This window comes from Penicillium antarcticum, assembly GCF_028974205.1.
Source record: "Penicillium antarcticum strain IBT 31339 chromosome Unknown utg000010l_segment0_segment0, whole genome shotgun sequence".
Classification (NCBI taxonomy): Eukaryota; Fungi; Ascomycota; class Eurotiomycetes; order Eurotiales; family Aspergillaceae; genus Penicillium; species Penicillium antarcticum.
Genome location: NW_026695308.1, coordinates 96,577 through 115,755, shown reverse-complemented (window position 1 = coordinate 115,755; position 19,179 = coordinate 96,577). Strand labels below are relative to the sequence as shown.

The window sequence follows — 19,179 nt, the reverse complement described above, 5'->3', positions numbered from 1 at the left end:
GTGTTCTCTGTTCGCGAGGTATCTATCTGATGATAGCCACTGGTATTATGCAGAGGCTGTTGATAATGTTCTTGACAGTCCCATTGTGGCCATATTTAGGCTTTGAATCACGCATTTAGCCCAAATTACCTGCGTTTGGAGTCATACAAAATTTCATAGGGGCACCTTAGGTGCGTCATTCAGTAGGGTGATTTAAGGGAAGCCAATGAAGTGCCCTCGTGGATTATTGTTATAGTCTTTTTGGTTTCTGTTCATCGCTTGCGCGGAGGTTCTCGAGAAGTTGTACTGGCTTGTGGGGGCTTTGGGAGTTAAGGGGAAGGCCACTTTTCTTATTCCAAGTCAGACTCTAAGGAAGCCACCGGCACTAATAAACCCTCTTTGGCCATAGCTATTATGTAATTTGCCCCAATAAACCTTCAGCCCTCCCAGGCGGGCAGTATGTTATTAACCGGTAGTACCATAGTCCCATTCGACATATGGATTGCTTCAAATTGCTCGATCCAGCCGCCTGGGGGAGGTCGCTAAAGATATTTCGGAGGCTTGTGTCAAATTAGGGGCTTACTCGTAGGACTTTTTGTAGGCGGGGTCCATTTCATTAGGTCGAAGTATCCGATCATGATGCGCATGTGGACCGGGTTGTGCGGTTCGCTCCTGTCCAGTCTTCTGCGATTTTATCGACTTCTAAGGTGCATTTCGGTGTCTTCCACGTCACAGCAGCAGCAAGGGTAGTAGTACTAGTAGAAATAGTGGAATTCAGTTATCCTGACTCCTTGCAAGGAATATAGATAATAGCAAATGTATAAATTCATGACTGTCTGATTCCTAATGTTGATTCAAGCTTCCTGAACGGTGATCGTTTAGTATTGCAGGTCTCCTATCGTCTGAAACCGAATCAATGGTCAGTAGGATTGATGCTTGATGCTTTTCTTGTCTGAAAAACTCACTGACTCTGTTGTTTTCTTCGGGGTTCTCATGCGGTATACTGAGAGAACTCGTTATTGCGGGAGAAGAATATATGCAGATTTTGATGGTTTCTAGAAATTTCTGGCATGTTCTGCTTCCCATGTTATCCTCCCTGAAGCTCAGATATTGGCTTTGCGGTTCCTTCTTTATAGACCTCGTTAGTACACGAAAACCCCCAAAAGGTTCGTAGAAGGAACGCACTGTTCTTCTCGTCAGGATGTGTGCCATTTTGACGAGACTTTTCCGAATTTTGACGTTTTTTAATAGAATGAGTGTCATGCTCATCTCTTCGTCCCCTCGGGTCTGGCTTGGTCATATGTATAATAGGCGGCATGGTGGTCAATCCGAACACAGATTGAACTATTTGGTACAAGAATAATTATGTCTACACCTGAAACCCTACTTGAGTAGAAGTCTACGTAATTATGACGTAAAGCTTCCATTACTGATTAATCGTAAAAGTTCCGTGGAATTGAAATACGGTAGTCCTCCGGCATCAAGCTCTGACGCAATACCGGAATTTCCTGTGCTAAACCACTAGATCGCTTGTACCAACTACTCCCCAAATCTGCCGTATAATCGTACAGATGGGGAATAGTGGATTTTCGTCAGCATGACATCACCGGCGATTATACACCATTTATATACCCTTTTACTTTCAAGCTGACATTGAGTACTCTTTTGGGCCGAAAAATTGTCCAGGCACAATTTCGTACTTTTCTACTTCTATCACCGATATGTCTACATTTGTGAGACAGGCAGAGAATGTGATGACGAGCAAGCAGCGGGAAAGGGGTAGCTCCTACAATCATGAACCTCATGCTGCAGTTATAGATCCAGGCAACAAGGCTGATACAAACGTGATGACGAGTACAGGTGTGACAGCCCTTAATCCTTCGATAAATTCAGCGCCTATAGTTGAATTGTCTAGAAAACCGTGAATCCAGTTCCGGAAGAACTCCAGACGATAATCGTCTTGATTCAGCCAGCGGCCAGGAAAGCGGCGACACCGCTGGGCCGCATGACTCTAAGCTCATCAATAAGCTCGACCCTCGGGTTGACACCAGCAAAGATGAGAACCTTCGGCAGCAGTCTTTCAACGGCAAAATCCCTGGTTGGATGATCGCGTGAATACTGGTGTTAGTGGGCAGAAAGAAATCGTGACAGGTATACTTGGGAGCTTGGGGTTTGCTGTCTTGCCACTGTACTGTTTGTGCTTCGCGGTCCAAGATGGTGGAGATTGTCTTGGCTATGGATTTTGCCAAAGCATCGCAACGGTTTCAAAGCCGCGCTCTACTGTATGAGGGCAGCATGAATATAACAACTGCTCTGTCTGTCATGCAGAACCGTTTTTAACGCGGTAATAAAGACGGTTCTGAGGACCTGTCGGGGATGATAAGCGCGGAAAGCGAGCTTTGGTAGACCCATACAGGATGTGGACTTGCATTTATTACAGATGGTGGAGACGATGGAGAAATGTGACTGGTCTTTTAGAAGATAATCACTTACAGAAATTAATGTAATGGCATTGAATATGGTACTTTAGTATTAGCGAAATCTCCTTCCTCGACGACTGCTTTTCTTCTCTAGGGCCCCACTGCCAAGGCCTTCATTGATCGGACCGCGCTAAATTGAGGGCCGCCGTAAAATGCACCTTATCCTGGGAATATGTTTTCGGCCGACAACAGTCCACCAATTCATGGGGAAAGCACTGCGTGGCGGGGGCCATTCTGGGAGAAGCTGTCAAATAAGGCGTTGTCACCCCGACCGGCCGAGTCCTTTGCTGTACGTTACATGTACCGTACTGTATACGACAGGATCTTTTTTGCTTTTTTTTTTTTTTTCCCACATAATATTTGCTCATGGAGACCGAATTTTGACCGATTTGTTTTGGCCGTTTCCTTCCCTATCGACAGGCGGGCTGTGGGGCCAATTAACCTGGATGAGATTTCGTGATGTCATTTCACTTTCGCTCTTTACAAGAAAATGTCACAAGATAGCCTCGAACTATTTATTATAGACTGCACCAGCTGGGTGCTTGGATTCTTTGTATTGATACTAGAATTGATCCTTTGGCCTGTATGATCCACTTCTGTCTCGGCCGTCCCTTGAGCTAAATACCTTTGCCCTCTGGTCAGCTCAACAAAATGAATGTTAAACCTCAGCCTTGTACGCGAGAACAACTCTTTGACTCGACGACAACTATTATAGATGCCATAGACAGCTTCAGGTCCACTGATGCGGCTATTCTCGGCACGCTTGGGGATGGTTTAAGGTCACTACAGGATACATTATTGGGGTCCGGAAACATACCTTCTCTAGTGTTCTATCCGTTCCCCGAGCTCTGCTTGCAACTTTGTGAGGGCTTTAGTGAGAAGCTTTCAGAAATTCATGGCGATGCTTCAAGGTGTGCAAACATTGCAATGTCCGGCTACAACCTGTGCCAACTCCAGAAAGCGCTTTTGGCTATATTCCATGCATTTGCAACTTACCTCAACCTCATACGCTGGTATGTGCAAGCACCAATACTTGAAGTCTTCATTCTGAAGAACGAAATAGTAGCACGGCAAAATTAGGAACAGCGGCCAGAAAAAGATGCATGGCTTGTGTTGCTTGTGCAATACGTGATCTTCAGGATCATCTAACCCATCTGGAGCATATCGGCAAGCCCGAATTCGTATTATTCCAATATCATCTCACGAAGGATTGTCTTTTGATGTACTGTGAACAACTTCAGGACCTTGGCATTGAGTCTTACCCGCAAACATACTGTGACTGCATTAAGCAGGGAAGTAATCACGTGACTCGTTGCCAGGACGATATTGTTATCATCCGAGTTGGACAAGATGCGATGGAACACTTCTCTGGGATCAGCGTTCAACTTTTGGAGAACATAGCTCGGAGAAAAAGGCTTGGGGACAAGAAGGGGTACGAAGACTTTTCCAACAGGTATGAGGACGGAGAAGAGCGTCTCCGCACTGTTATCAGCCATCTCCGGCATGACAAAGTTTTAGTGTCTTTTGAAATCTTGACCAGAGGGTATCGACTCGAGTTTAGTGATATGACTAGTGAGGCTGTGGAGCAGCTTGGATGGTCTTGAATAAGCCCGAATACTCAGTTCACTGCCAAGAAATAATCTGCAACTTAAGCCTTTATTCTTCCATTCAGAGTTTACACCGATCAAACATGCGAAGCAAGATGGTGAAGACATATATTCGTGCACGTACACGAAAACGTTGCGCTGGCCAACACGAGCGGGAACGATTTTTCGACTGTAGTGACGAACACCCTTATCGATCAATCTTCGGGATTCATTCACCTCGTAACAAATGAGGCAACAGATCGCTGTTGACTACAGTGACGCAGCCAATGTTTTAACACCCCTCTGAATTTTTAGATTCTGCCGGTCAAAAACATGATTTTTTCAACATTGTTTACTTTGTTTCTTAATAAAGTACTTGGCCTTTGTGTATTGAATTAAATCATACCTTCTATGAAAAATACCTACTGAAACAAGAATATTTTAAAAGTAAGATGTCATAAACTTGCTTTTCGCTTGCAATAAGTGGTGCCAAAGCGGTCTGTCCAAGGGTGTTAAAACATTTGCTGCGTCACTGTACAGTGGTGTAAATACTCAGGATTAGGGCTTTAGGTACTGAAATTCACCAATATATTTCTCATAGAACTTATTTGTAATTTATCTATGGGATCGGTATACCATATGCCAGGTCTTGTTCCGTATCCTTCACAATTGGGGAAAGAAATAACAGAACAGGCACATACCACCACGCTTTATAAAACTCATAGGGTTCAGCTTGAAAATTATGGGGCTGTATATCGAACTCCAGGGGTTCTGGTAGAGGCAATCTTCGGGCACCCGTGAACGCTCGCTGTGACCTTATCCACCCTGGACTTGAAATCATAATCGCTTTCATATATATAGGTAATCCCTGGCTTCTGCTTGGTCGAATGACTTAGCACAATGACGTCACGTAGTGTAAGCATCCTTGCAACATGCTCAACCAGCCAACTAGTTTCACATGCGAGCCACGTAATTATATTAGGCGTCCACTGCATTTCAAGAGGGCCATCTCATTAATCAGTTCGATTTTATTGATCATCTGTATTACATATTTCAACTCATCGTGATGCCTGAATCAATTTCCACACATACCAGAGAAACCCGCGAGAGGAAGCGATATATCAAGGCAGTGGAAGAGAACAATGAGACTGTGGTAGTTGCTGAGAAGAGCTACATCACCAGCAAGCGGCTCCCAGCAGTCTCCCTCGCCGACGCCATAGAAAACCCTGGTGTTGCACGAGCTAACGCAGCGGTATCCGTGGAAATGCCTGAGGGCGACCTTGAATGGGCCAGAAAATGTGACGGTTATGTATGTATGGGGACTATGGTTTCCTCAAGATCTATCGCCCTTATGCTGATGTTGATGATGTATAGACGCCCCTTCAGCAGCACATCCTCTTCTGGGATCGCGATGGCGACGGGATGATCTACCCTTGGGATACCTACACTGGGTTTCGGGAGCTAGGCTTTAACATTTTTTTCTCGATACTTGCGACTTTCATAATCAACGTCAACTTCTCCTATCCCACACGCCTAGCATACTCGTGGTTGCCTGACCCATGGTTCCGTGTTTATATAACAAGCATTCATAAAGCTAAGGTGAATATCTCGCAGAGCGCAGAATATTAGAGGTTACAGTGAAGCTAACGCCTATATCAGCATGGTTCGGACAGTGGCGTCTACGATCCAGAGGGCCGTTTCGTACCGCAACTCTTCGAAAATTTGTTCTCAAAATGGGATAATGATGACGATGGGACTTTAACACTTCGAGAGCTTTTCCAGCTAATGCACGGCCATAGATGCGCCGCTGATCCTTTTGGAGTAAGTTTTCAATATGGGCGGTAAATTTTGACTGACACTAACAATTACTGTATGCAGTGGTTTGCAGCCTTTTTTGAATGGGGAACAACTTGGCTTTTGATACAAAAGGACAATAAAGCATACAGAGAAGATCTACGAGCGGTTTATGATGTATGGAAATCTGTCCGAACTGCCGAGGGACATGGCTTGGCTAACAATTGCTAGGGCTCGTTGTTCTGGAAGATCAGGGAAACAAGGAAGACACCAACAGGCTGGATGCAAGGTTGGGGCTTAGGAGGAGATGGTTTTATCGGAGGAAAGAAATTGATTTAATAACTATGTTCTAACAAGCTCCTACTTGCTCTGGTTGGGGTAGACACAAAACACCCCAAAAGCGTCTCAAGGTGATTAGAGAAGAATTTTGACAAATCATTAAATGCTCTCTCCGTGGACCTAGTTCGCCTAATCATCTTCGACTCTGCTACGCAGAAGCTTCATAAATGTACAATAGCCCTGATGAACAATCTGCTCAATTAGGGTTTGAAACAAACGATTGTTGGTATTTGCTCAATTTGAACCCCAAAGAGGATCGCATCTCAAATATGAATAGGTACATCGAATTGTCAGGCCGAACCGAGGGAAAAAAATATTTGTTTGTCTATAAACTAAATTGAATCACCACCGTCCTCCCACCCATGCAATTTGGTTAATAAACATTTTTGACTACCAGCCCCTCAGCATTTTCTGCCCGCAACTCTTACTTTTCCACCTTTCAGTCATGTTGAATTGTTGCTCTTGACCAGAGCAGCCGTATTACATTGTGCTTGTGTTTAATCTGCAGTAATATATAAAGGCGGGTTTGGTTATAGCTAGAACGATATATGGAGGTGAGAATCACAATGAGAGAGTAAAATAGGCAACAATCAAGCATAGAGTTCCCTGCGCATCAAACTACAAAGGTTGGAGACCACCTGCCTCCTCCCAGACGGAGAATCAAGGTCAAACCAAGGTGTGGAATTCACATATAGAAAGGCGCTGGGCGAAGGCGATTCAAGATCCAAAAGATATTCCTCACTGATCTCGAAGTGGACGAAGCACATATAGTGCTGCGTAGCATTAATTACTATAACTCTTCGTCATGTTGTCAGTATGCGTATTACCTTGATTCCAAAAGGGTTAGATGTTATAAGAGAAGAAAGTAATACCCATTTGGCTGCAACTCGTTGAACGGATCGACGATGCTGACTACCAGAGCTTCGCAAGTCATCTGGGCGAGACAGTTATCCGATATGACCGGCCGGCCATTCTCAAGACATTGAAATTGTCTTTTGCCCTCCAAAATCGCCAGGTGATTTTTGAAGAGTGAAAAACAACCGTTTAATTCCTTCCTTAAGCAGAGGCCTCCGTCATCGATAGCTACTATCTTCCGCTTCAGTATGGGAGTATATGCAGCCATTCTCACTTTCGCATCCCGGAATTCGACAACGGTTCGCAAATCCACAGAATCCTGAGGGGCACCAAAGTACAAGATATGTCGAATTACGCACGATGCAAGCCGTAAGGTTTCGTCTTCCGGTGAGGCCAGGAGCCTGTGTGATTCGGGATCGACATAACCGACAGAAGATGTCTCTTGGGAGCTTATCTCCTGTGGACTGCTGGAGCCAACTTGAATTGTGCGTGAATCCATGTAATCTTCTTGGAGGGTGCTTCGTCTGGGCCGCTTTGCTCTTTCTTCTCCTTCATCCGTTTCGTCATCAGAGCCGGCGAGGATTTCTTTTCCGCGACGCCCTTGGCCACTTTTGAACATTGCCAACGCCGCCCAGATCTGTCCAAGAGACATCCCGTAGTCAAACTTCCGCACGAGTCGGTGCTCGCTTTGAGCCATGTACATCGGGTCCGGCGGACCGTTCACAAAGTTGATGATTTCGGATGAGGACTTCAAATCTGATGGCCTTGTATACTCAGACAAAATCGGAAGAACAGAGCGCTGCGTCTCTCGCCGGATTACACGACATGCGAACAGATGATCACGCCCCCATTCACTCGCGGCGACGAGATTGACGTCGGAAAAAACTTTCCCAAGATCCTGTTGAAAGTGTGCCTTAAAGGCCGATTCGTTGGTGATAGTGCTAAAGTACGAGGTGGTCATTTTGCAGGTGCCTGCCTACCTCTTCCGAGCTTGAAGAGTGGTGAAATTACAAAGTTCGGCGGGGGAAAGAAGGAGAGGGAGAGGGGTGGGTGGGGTTGGTTATTGTAGGTGCCTAAGAGCCTCATCCTACTTGGGATAGTTTGTTTTTCGGTGAGGGTGATCAATTAGCGCATGAAGTGGAGGAAACGCTAATTACAAAGTTCACTACTGCAACAGGTAGTGAAGAGCGGTTTGGCAAATCACGACAGGTTGGGATGGCAGACTCAGTAGTAGAAGAATCCTTAGTCCGACATTAAGAATACAGCGCTCTGTTTCTCTTGTAATACTGTAAGACCCAGTAGACTCAACCAAACTAGCATGAATTGCGCGTTCGCGAGTGTCGAATGGGGAGACAAGTGGTGCCAAAGAAACCCCACAAGCCGTGCAAATTTACAACCGGAAGGCGGTCAGGACGGGCGGTCATAACGCGCTCATAAGGCGTCAGCGTTATAAAGGATGCCACCCCTTTACTTTCGTTCCACCATGCCATGACTTGTTCCAACATGTCAGCCAGCGACGGTGTGATATCGCTCGCTGACCTTATGCACCGTCATCAGGAACTTTTGGTTAAACCTTTGTACTGGACCCCCCGCCATTTGGAATTGATGGGATGTCGATTTCAACATGTTTACAATGCCCCTTCGAGGGAGGACACTCGCGACGACCAACAGCCCTTAGAGGGGAAACCTAATGAAGGGGAGTCTGAAGCGCGGTCACTTGCCAGGAATTTCTCGCTCCAAGGGAAATTAAACGCTCTCACAAACATTCTGCTATCCAAGGGAAGCATCTTGGACAAACGCAGGTGAGATACGACTTGGTGATCACGGATAGCTTCTATTATATATCGTTAACAAATTACGGGAATAGCAAAGGGCCTTGCTTCAATTTCGCGGGTCATCCTGTTCATCGACCTCACTACACCGTGTTTTATCGCCGCGACCAACCCGACCGATCTGTCTCTCAAGAACCACTACCGGTGATTGGCTATTTGAACTACACAAATGTCAGTGGTACTCGTTGGCACAAATTTCAGCCTCGCCATCATGACGGAGGCGTTGATTACGCTGTTTCGCCACTTTCCAAGAAGAAGCTTGCTCGTGTCACCCCAAAGGAATGGAAAGAAGATCCGTACTTTGTGTGTGTCCTGCTATCTCTTGCCCAACTTCAGGAGCACCGTCTGAAGCCATCGAGGCCAACAAGTCATTTGGTTAGTCCTCCTTGCCGTCGAAATTGTCATAGGTTTCACCGTTTTGTTTCCCTGGCTCACATACACAAGTCCCGTCTTCTCATAGCAAGCCCGATGGATCGAGAATTTATTCATCTTTACGAGGCTCAAATCACCTCCGACTTTTTAAGAATGCTTGACAACCCAGCGGCTGCCACAATCCAAACAAATTTCCCTACCATCGAACGCAGGCAAATCCCGTTCAGACCCTTCGAGACCTTCCAGGAACGAATTTTGGCTGAACTGTCAGTTAAAAATATCCCGCCTCGTGTTTCAAATAGACATAATATTATCAACCAAAACGTTAAACGAGCACATGAGCAAGAAGATGACGAAGGGTGCAAGCGGGCCCGAACCTCTTGAATGGCTTGTCATAATTGAAGGCCACCAAATTGACTGCAGACGAGATGTCTACGCAGCCTGCGTGAGCAGCTGGGGGACGGCCGCGGGATACAGCACAAATGCACTGTCCACCTTGCCTCGCTAAAATTGATGGCCCAGAAAACTACCGCCGAGACCTCACAGGTTCGGTAACTGGGGTTTGTTCACGACCCACCTTGTTACTAGCGTGCGATCAATCTAGAGCTTGAATTCCCAGTCGCCATTTCCTGACTGCTGCGTATGATCGCCTCAATTTTTCAAACCCAACAACAACACCGTATCGATACATGACCATAAGCTACAAATAATGCGTCAAGATGAATGGCAGAGCCGACCCCGCCTTGGTAAAGCTGGAAAGCAAGCGACCGCAGCATGCCATCCAATGTCTGCTTTGCAGAGTTGCTAAAGTCAAAAAAGAAGCTGATGATTAGACCGTTGGTTTCCTTCGCGACATGATCAAGCACGGTCGAACTGAGAACCGTCTTTCCACATCCCGCAAGCCCGTGCAGCCATAAATGTCGACGCGACCGCGAGTGCCACGACTTGAAGACGGGATTTTCCAGGATCCACCGCGCCAGTCCCCTCATAGCGGAGTGTCCTCGCGTGGTTGGCATTTATAGACGGATCCGGGTGACAAAAGCCAGCGCCCGATCACATCGGTGCGAAGATCAGACCTGATGGAATCAGTTATAGCTTTCGTTGCAACTGTCGTCTGCTGCACGCTATTAATCTGTCGTTTTAACTACTCACAGTCAGGACGTATGCCAATCTCAATGTAATGCGGTCTCGTGTACTTGCTAGTCTAGCTAGTGAATGAAACAAGATCTAACCTAGCTGAAGCACTTCCAGTGCCCTCTTGGTCTCTTTGACCTCTGCAGCCGGCACGTACGCCAGAAGTTCCTTTGTATACGCAGCGGCGGTCGCCGAGGCGTAGCGTTGCCATCGATCGTTCTTGTAAAAATCAGTGTAGTCGCAAATCCCTCGGACCACAAGACAGGGAAAGTGGTTCATCAGCCCGGCTGCTTCCATCTCAAAGCAGATGCAATCCTCGTCGAGGTCAGCAACAATCCGATCGCGAGCAGCAGCGTCTTTGGCGAGTGTGTTGGCGGATACGATGGTCCCATAGTGGATATCGGGATCGATGGTGTCTCGAGTATCGCGTTGAATCTCATCAGCCATGTCACAGCCCCGACAGTCCGGGCCGGGGATGTGGTCGCATGGAGCTTTGAAGAGGCGGTCGTTGTCGAAGCCCTAGTGAGTATAGAAGGATTTTTGCTCGGATCTCTTGCCCATCTTCGGGTTATTCGCCAGCAGTTCTTTTCTCAAAGGAAGAAGGGAACCATGGAGTCTTTCCGCTTGTGGTAGGCCTGGATTCTGCGAAGCGCATTGAGGACCGTCAGAGGCCGTCCGAGGAAGCCTTTGCGCTCACGCTTGTCACCAGACTTTGCCTTGATGAAGTCGTACTGACAGACACCGCCCGTGGTCCCAAAGGGCTGGTTCACGAAAACGTCACCTAGCCGGATACCTTGGTCGTCGTCCGGTCGAGCGATGCCGCCGCCTATGCCAACGAAAGGACCAACACGAATGGATGGCAAAGAGGCAAGCAGGCTCGAGGCCGTGGTCGCAGTCGAGGTGGTCCCGTAGACTCCAGAAGTGAGAGAGGCAATAACGGTGTTTTGCTCTCCCACGCGACCCCACATATAAACGTTCGCGTCCGTTTGGGGTCTGGTGAAACCCCTTGGAGCTGCATGTTCCTCATCGAGCATCGCTTCTGCAGGGCCAGCTCAATGGGAAGAGTGGCGAACCAGGCGATTTATAGTAGTCTGGGCTGTCGAGGTTGTTGTGGGATGCGGTGATGCGGAAGGAAGCGCACTAGGCTGCCAGATAGGCGGGTGTATCACTGTCAGACAAAGGGCGCAAACCTTGTCAGTTGCCATACAGGACTAGCGCTATTACCTAACAACCTCCAGATAGATTCATACTTGCTGCATCCAACTGTTTGAGGATGGAGGCAAGCTGAAAAGGACAAGGCCGGGCCACAACAACAAGTCCTCGCCAGTGAGACACGCATGGGGGGGCCTTGAGCTATGGGCGCCTGCATGCGGAAGCCTCTAGCTGACTGCACGGCATGATTGGGAGTGACCAATGCCGAAACTGCCTCCCACATTGCCAGGCCATGTTTGAATGGGCTTCTCAGGATGGAGCTAGCCTGCAAAGCTATATCCTCGGCTCAGAATGCCGCGATCCGAAAACGGAAAGCTGTTCAGAAGCGTTTCGAAGACTACAAATCATCGCTGCAGTCTCTTGTACCCGATATCTTATAAATTACTCCGCAAGCCCGACGTGATGTCGAATTGTCTGAAGAGGAGATTTGGAAATCATAAGCTCCATATGGGCGGGGGCCTTCATTTCTTAGTAGACTCATAATTCTCTGATGGTAACTGAAGACAAATATGGTAAAAAACGGTCGATTCGTGCGGAAGCTCCAAAGGGTTTCACCCAGGTGGGGTTTGATGGTACAATTGCCTACGCAGTAAATGTTGACCAGAGGGAAATTCGAGGGGTTGGGTTGGTCACTGAAGCAATGTGGGTCAGGTACAGTTCAACAACCATGAAGTAGAGGGTCAGGAGTGTAACAAAGTGGCATGCTTCTCATTACCCCGTTCAACTCATGGCGTCCGCTTAGGCCTCACCCAAACGCTTTCCGAAGAGCTGGGGTTGCGAGGATCGGAAGAATGAAACTCGAGAATGCAGAGGGATGTGCGTTGCGGTACAGTTGTGCCCGACATCGCCTTCTATGTCAGAAACACAGACATGCTCTCTCGAACCCTAATCACATGATCCCATAAATCCAGATATGGTTACTCCTGTACTTTAGATCATGTTTCCGTTTTGAATGGTAAAATACAAACGCACGAGACCTGTAATGCTATGTATTATTACCGATCTAAAAATACCTATGCCCGCTATGCGTTGTCCCAACTTAAACATCCGAACTTAGATAAAGAACCAATCCTTCAACCGTTACAAAATGGCGTGAAACCTGAATTCCTAGAAGAGTCACATGATTGCACACATGATAAGCAGCAAGAAAGGCCTGACTACATGGCCAAACTGGTAAGGTGTAGCCAGCGTTCGATTAACATACACAAGTACATGCGGTTGCTCGGCAGTTCCAAATTTCCGGCAAGGGCAAGAAGTATTACATACAGGATGAAGTCATGATGCCTTCGCAAAATCAATCAAAGCAGAGATATCATCACCGCTATGACCAGCCGCAGCTGCCTTCTCCATCAATTGCTTTATCGGACGAATGAAATCAGCGGAGACTTGCTGGGCCGCACTGGTGTCAATAATATTCTGGATAGCAACTAATTGCATGGCCATATTTGATCCCTCACTAGCATACTTTCCCTCGTCAATCTGCTTTGCTATCACTTTAGTGTACTCGGTCATTGCTCCCAGCCAGGGAACCAAGAGGTCCGTGAACTTAACGGCGGGTGTGCTCGACCTCACGAGCGCAGTTGCATGCAGGAAGCCTGAGCAGAGACCATACATGCCGCTAAGTAGAGCCAGGTCATGCAGGGAAGCAGCGCCCGCATCCTCACTGAGGAAGATACACTTAGCCAGCACCAACAGATAGGGTTCGTCGGCCTTGAATGCTTGTTGTGACCCGCTGTACAGTATCAGAGCATGAGGTGAACCAATCATGGAAGGGGTGGCCATAATTCCGCCGTGGATGTATCGAGCACCGTGGCCAACGACCAAGTCCGATAGCTTGCGAGCTTGGTCAGGTGTTCCGTTTGTTAGGTTGACAATGGTCTTGCCTTGGACTTGGTCAAGAGCGCCAGCGAGGGTTGTTTGGACAGCAGCGTTGTTGAGGAGGCAGATAATGATCAGATCACTTGCATTGATGCCATCTACCGCTGTTTGGGCAAGATTTGCGCCCTTGCTGAGTAAAGGGACTGCTCTTTGTGGAGATCGATTCCATACAGCGACTCTGTATTTCTCTACAGTATAAGAAACCGAGAGGCCAGGGCTGTCCCCATAGCTCCAAGACCAAGAATACTAACAGATGACATTCTAATAAGACTTTCAGAAGGAGGGCTGACCTAGCTGCTGATTGATACATACACTCAGAAATCCCGACTTGATTTATATATGAGGTCCGTTCTATATCGACATATGTTAGTATCTGTATGCTTGGCAGCCAAGACTTGCTTGGAAATCAGCGTGGATATACCTCGTATTTTACAAATCAACAGGAGAATGCCAAGCGCATTGACTCATTTCGTCGTATTCCCAATATAAGGAAATTCAGCGACAGAAGCTATAAGCACAGGTAAATTTATCCACGGCCGAGCCGGTTAACTCAGGCGTCGAATTATAGACGAACGAGCTAAGGAATAAAGAAATAGAATATAGACTATTGTATCTTTCTTACCAGTATCGTGAAAAGGAACTGGTATTATTACGGGTAGGTACAAAACGTGTTATTTTACTGTATCATGTGATTAGGTTTTGAAAGAGTATATGTGTGTCTCTAGATATGGAAGGCAATAACAGGTGGTACAGTATGTGTGTGTGTGTAATTCATTTACGCTGACCCCTCGTCGAAACGATATGCAGCCTACCACTATGATTTAAATACATGATTGTCTCCACTGAGATTGTACCACTTCTTAGACGAACTTGGTGCCTCGCCGTGGCCTGTGTTTGTTTCCACCTTCAACCTGTGAACAAGGCTTGGGATACTCCATTACCCCGTGTGATAGTGTCCCGCAAAAGAGACATGGTTGGTTTATAGAGTTGCCGGCACTGGGATTCGAACCCGAGAACCCCAGAAGATGCGCAGGGGCCGACTCCACATCTCCTGTATCAGGACCACTTTTCTGCAGGTTACAGGGCGGAAACCATTTGCCCTGCTACCGACAACACAGTTAAGGAGGGTGAGGGTGCTGGGATTCGAACCCAGAATTTGAGAAATTGTAGTTTCAGAAACCTCCATGACGGCGACGCTAACCACTGCGCCATCCACCCCCGGTACAGTACAGTAGGATGGATGGATGGATGATTTCATTTACGCTGACCCCTCGCGAACGATATGCAGCCTACCACTACTATATATATCTTCCTATGTACATAGACCGTGTACCACTTCCTAAGCGAACTTTGAGCCTCGCCGAGGCCTGCCGTGGCCTCTGTGCCGTCATTATATTCATGCTGCCCTCATGGCGCGCGGCTTTGAAACCGTTGCGATGCTTCAGCAAAATCCAAGACGGCCTCCACTGTTTTGGACCGCGAAGCACTATCAATCTTACCTCTTCCTTCCTCACCAGGTCCTCCTAACAGAGTCGAGATGCTGTTAAACGCGTCACCAACCTTTTCTCGAAGCTTTTTCCTTAATCCTCCCAGTCCTGGACAATCCAACAACACGTGGTGGACACTCTCCCGTTCGCCACAGACGCACTGGTCATCATCTCGGAATCGGAACGCCTTGGCGTATGTTGACAACCAGCTGTGTCCAGTTCGCAGCTGTGTCAGCAGGTACGCTCGGTTTCTAGGCAGAGATCCGTAGAGGCGTCTGGTGTACTTGGCCGGCAGTGTGTTGTCGATCTGGCGGAGATGGACGCCGGTGCCTGACTCGCTCCATTCCTTCTTCCATTGGGTGTGGATCCCTTGCCTAATGCGTGCTCTCTCGCGTGACAGCAAAGAGCAGAATGGGTGTGTTTTTCCCGGTATAGCCGCCTCTTTGGCTAACTGATCTGCAGTGTCGTTCCCAGGTATTTCGCAATGTCCGGGGATCTACTGTAGTCGAATCGATGTGCCGTGAGTCTTGGTGTTCCTGGCTGCTTGTAGAATGGCGTGGATGATCTGTTGTCCCGACTTGTTCCCGGGGTTCTGAACTGCTTGCAGGGCCGACTTGCTGTCACTGAGAATAGTGGCAATTCGCACCCGCGTATGGGAGGTCCTCCAGTGACGGAGAGCAATCTTGTTGATGATGTTGATGGCGTACAGGATCCCAATGAGCTCGGCGGCGTGAACCGACCATCGCTCCATAGGTCCAACCTGAACTTGCATGCTGTCGGTTGTTTCCAGCGATTCATCGAGCACGGTAGCTGCGGCACCTAGGTGACCTTCTCGTCCCGAGGCGTCCGAGTACACCACGATGTCCGCGGTTGACCGTGCAGCCTCGGCTCTTTCTAGCGCGGTCTCTCTGTCCGATTCAATCTCGATTTCTGAGAAGGCTTCTATTCGCCACGGTGGTAGCGGGGTTGGGTCAATCATTTCGATTTCCTTTAGTCTCTCCAGGTTCATTGTTTTTAAGGCTTCTGATAGTGGGAACCGGGCGAATGATCCACGATTGTTGCGTCTTCTCTGGGCCCGACGTAGGGCGCTCCACATAGGGTGTTTTTGTGGTAGGGTATGCAGTCTAGTGATGGTATTTTGTGCGCGGTAGCGCAGACGGAGATGAGTTGGCAGTACATGTGCTTCTACGTCGAGTGTGGTTGTTGCCACTGTTCGAAAGGCTGATAGGACCCGGATGAGAGCCGCTCGTTGCACGGTGCGGAGGTGACGTAGATGGGTCTTATCTCGAAGTGGATCATGCCAGACGGTTGAGGCGTAGTCGACAACCGGTGTGACGCACGCTTCGTAGAGCTGTCGCATCTGCTCTGGGCGGAGCTGTCGCAATCCGCCAAGCGCGATGTTGACCTTAGTGGCTCGTTTAACGGCTTGCTGTACGTGTTCCTTCCACCGAAGCTCATGATCGAAGATTACCCCTAAGAGCTTGGCCGTTGTAGATGGCTTGATGACATTGCCATTCATGATAAGCTGGCCCTGGCTCTGTTCTTTTCTTTTTCGGGTAATGTGAATGAGTTCGGTCTTTTCTGCAGCGAAGCAGGACCCAGTTCTCTGAGCCCAGGCTTCAATCCGGGGTATGTCTTCGGACTGGATTTTGGCCAGATTCTCTGCGGCACTCCAGCCAACTCGCCAGCGGAAGTAGTCATCAATGAAGGCGGACGCCCCACCGTGAAAATCGACCGGCTGGTCGACTAGATCGCAGTTGAAGAATGCAAAGAGGATAGGTGACAGCGGAGAGCCTTGTGCGAGCCCGGCATTTTCTAGCGGTACCACCTCGGTTTGGTAATCGTCGAACCCAATGCTAGCCTGGCGCCCGCTCATGAAGCTCGCGATCCACCTTCGGGCCACCGAGGGGATACCCTTGGACTGGAGGCGAATATCCAGGCTTGTCTTATTAACCCCATTAAAGGCTCCCTTCAGGTCAAAGGCCACCAGTGTGACGACCTTCTGCCTGTACCATGCCCGGTCGATTGCGTTAGCAAGCATCAGGAGGGCTTGCTCGGTTGTTCGTCCCGGGCGCCCTCCGAACTGGGTATCCGGTAGAAGCCCGTAATGCTCCGCGAAGAAGGACAGCCGCCGGGCCATCACTGCTTCCAGCAATTTTCCGAGTGTGTTAAGTAGCGAGATTGGGCGGTACGCTCCCGGTAGCGAGTAGTCTGGTTTCCCGGGCTTCCGCAGGACTACGATTCGCGCGCTTCTCCATCGCTGTGAGTGGTATCCTAGTTCGATCGACGCCGTGAAAATCCGAGTGATGATGTTTCCGAGGTATTTCCAGAGACGTTTCCAGATCAACGTGGGTAGACCGTCCTCGCCTGGCGCTGTTGTGCCTTTGGCAGCCTTGAGCGATCGGTAGACTTCAACCTCGGAGATTGGATGCCATCGGATCTCGGTTGGGGCGTGAGTGGGTGCTTCCTCTTGCGCAGGCACCATCGATGGGAAGAACGATCCCATGAACGCCTGAGCTTTCTCCGCGTTGTCAACTAGCTCCCTGTCGCCAACCTTGAGGGCGGGAATGCATCCCCAGGAGTCTCGTGGTTTCATGTACGTCGCTGCCTTCCACAGTTTCCCTTCACCTGCTTCGTCTAGGAACTGCTTCCAATGGGATGTCTTGGCCTTCTCAATGGTTCGAGTCCATGCCCGCCGTGACTGGCGCATGTCCTCGAACATGGCCATGGTGCGGGAGTCGGCTCGTCCGACTTCAGCGCAGCTCTCTTGCCACTTGCGTCGTAGGCGGTTCACATCATTCTGTTGGGCTTTAAGGTCGGCAGTGAACCACCGCTTGGAGTACGGGGACGGTCTCAGATCGGGCGTGTGCTTGTCAACTGCCCTTGCGGTCGTTCTTGTAAGTCTATCTACGACCGTGTCTAGCGCCTTGGTTGAGTCTAGCTCTCCGGGTCGCTCGAAGAGATCCTGGATTTCCTTTCCAATCTTCTCCCAGTCCGCTCGGTCGTACGCTTTTCTCGGTTTAGTGGTGAGGTTGCGCCGCGCTTGGAGGTACCATTCTGAATAAGTGCCTCGGTGGTCCGAGCCATAGTTGTCGTGGTAGAGATGGCATTTGATGAGTAGATCTGGTCTGTTTGTCACTGTCTGGTCGATCGTAGAATTTCTTCCCGGGTGGCTCAACGACCAGAAGGTCGCAGTTCCCCGAGGGAGACAGCTCTGGAGGCCATGATCATGAAAGAAATTGATCAGTTCGCCGGCGTCCTCGATGAATCGAGGTTGAATGTGGTTGCTCCCCCACGCTGGGTGGTGGCGATTGAAGTCCCCGGCCAAAATAAGGCTAAAGGTTCTGCTATCGTCTCGTATGACGTTTTGAATCGTGTCGTGGATTGCCGATAAGGTAGCCTCCGCCGATGCCCCATCAGGCGTGTGCATCGGTACGGGCGGAATGTAGACTGAGAAGATCAGGATCTGGGAGTCGGCCGTCCAGATCTTGACCGCCGTCAGATCCGGGTGATTGCACCTCACTTGTCGGTGAGAGGAGGTTGAGAGTTTGCGATTGACATAGATAAGGCTACGGAATCGAACCGAATCGCTCTCTACTGTAGGTTGGTATAGTCGCCACGCGCTGTGGTTCACGTGTGTTCGGTAGGCAGTAATCGACGGTTCCTGGATTAGGAGCACGTCCAGTTTCTGGCTTTGATGGTCGTTGATGAGAGCTTCCATGCCCGCCTTCGACTTCATGGTGTTTAGTTGTAGAATTCGGAGGTTGTTCTCTAACATTGCGATGGGGGTGCCGTGGCTGGCGTCGGGCACAGCAAGTCTCCAGTCGGATGTTCCCCGCTGCATTCCAGGCAGCGCGCTCTGATTCCCGGAGGACATCTTTCTCGCTCATGTTGGCCGCCACAGTGGCCGCATCGAGGCGTCTCTTTGCACGACCACGCTAGATGGCCGAATCCTTGGCATCGGAAGCACCGTTTCTTTTTGATCTCACACTTTTCCACTCTTCCAATGTACCGTTGATCGATCAACAGGCCATTGTTCAGCATCCACTCCGCTGCCTCTAATGAATCAAACCAGATTCCCATCGAGGCGAACGTTCCCAACTCTTTGTCTCTTTTCTTCAGCCAGGCAATGTCCTCAATTCGAAAGCCGTGGTCTGTGAGGTCGTTCTCGTTTGCGATCTTTTCAATGGCTTCGGTTTTCCTGTTTTCGAGGTCCAACCCAAAGGTCGGG

At 48.9% G+C, this 19,179-nt stretch overlaps 5 protein-coding genes across 5 annotated transcripts; 2 read left to right on the top strand and 3 right to left on the bottom strand.

The window, feature by feature from the left end:
• Window positions 1–1,700: 1,700 nt before the first annotated feature.
• On the top strand, window positions 1,701–2,094 carry N7508_011060 (uncharacterized protein; the record flags this gene model as incomplete). The annotated part of the gene is made up of 2 exons (XM_058469120.1): window positions 1,701–1,839; window positions 1,895–2,094. 2 exons carry the CDS (start codon window positions 1,701–1,703, stop codon window positions 2,092–2,094), a joined length of 339 nt encoding a protein of 112 aa, XP_058314098.1.
• A 3,017-nt stretch (window positions 2,095–5,111) lies between these two features.
• On the top strand, window positions 5,112–6,178 carry N7508_011059 (caleosin family protein; the record flags this gene model as incomplete). The annotated part of the gene is made up of 5 exons (XM_058469119.1): window positions 5,112–5,354; window positions 5,420–5,644; window positions 5,705–5,866; window positions 5,924–6,016; window positions 6,071–6,178. 5 exons carry the CDS (start codon window positions 5,112–5,114, stop codon window positions 6,176–6,178), a joined length of 831 nt encoding a protein of 276 aa, XP_058314097.1.
• Window positions 6,179–7,234: 1,056 nt separating this feature from the next.
• On the bottom strand, window positions 7,235–7,994 carry N7508_011058 (uncharacterized protein; the record flags this gene model as incomplete). The annotated part of the gene is made up of 2 exons (XM_058469118.1): window positions 7,235–7,261; window positions 7,308–7,994. The coding sequence occupies 2 exons, from the start codon at window positions 7,992–7,994 to the stop codon at window positions 7,235–7,237; spliced, it is 714 nt and encodes a 237-aa protein (XP_058314096.1).
• Window positions 7,995–10,464: 2,470 nt separating this feature from the next.
• On the bottom strand, window positions 10,465–11,405 carry N7508_011057 (Ankyrin repeat protein; the record flags this gene model as incomplete). The annotated part of the gene is made up of 2 exons (XM_058469117.1): window positions 10,465–10,890; window positions 10,980–11,405. 2 exons carry the CDS (start codon window positions 11,403–11,405, stop codon window positions 10,465–10,467), a joined length of 852 nt encoding a protein of 283 aa, XP_058314095.1.
• Window positions 11,406–12,858: 1,453 nt separating this feature from the next.
• N7508_011056 (NAD(P)-dependent oxidoreductase) lies at window positions 12,859–13,721 on the bottom strand (the record flags this gene model as incomplete). Its single annotated transcript, XM_058469116.1, has 2 exons — window positions 12,859–13,639; window positions 13,666–13,721. 2 exons carry the CDS (start codon window positions 13,719–13,721, stop codon window positions 12,859–12,861), a joined length of 837 nt encoding a protein of 278 aa, XP_058314094.1.
• Between the last annotated feature and the right edge of the window lie 5,458 nt (window positions 13,722–19,179).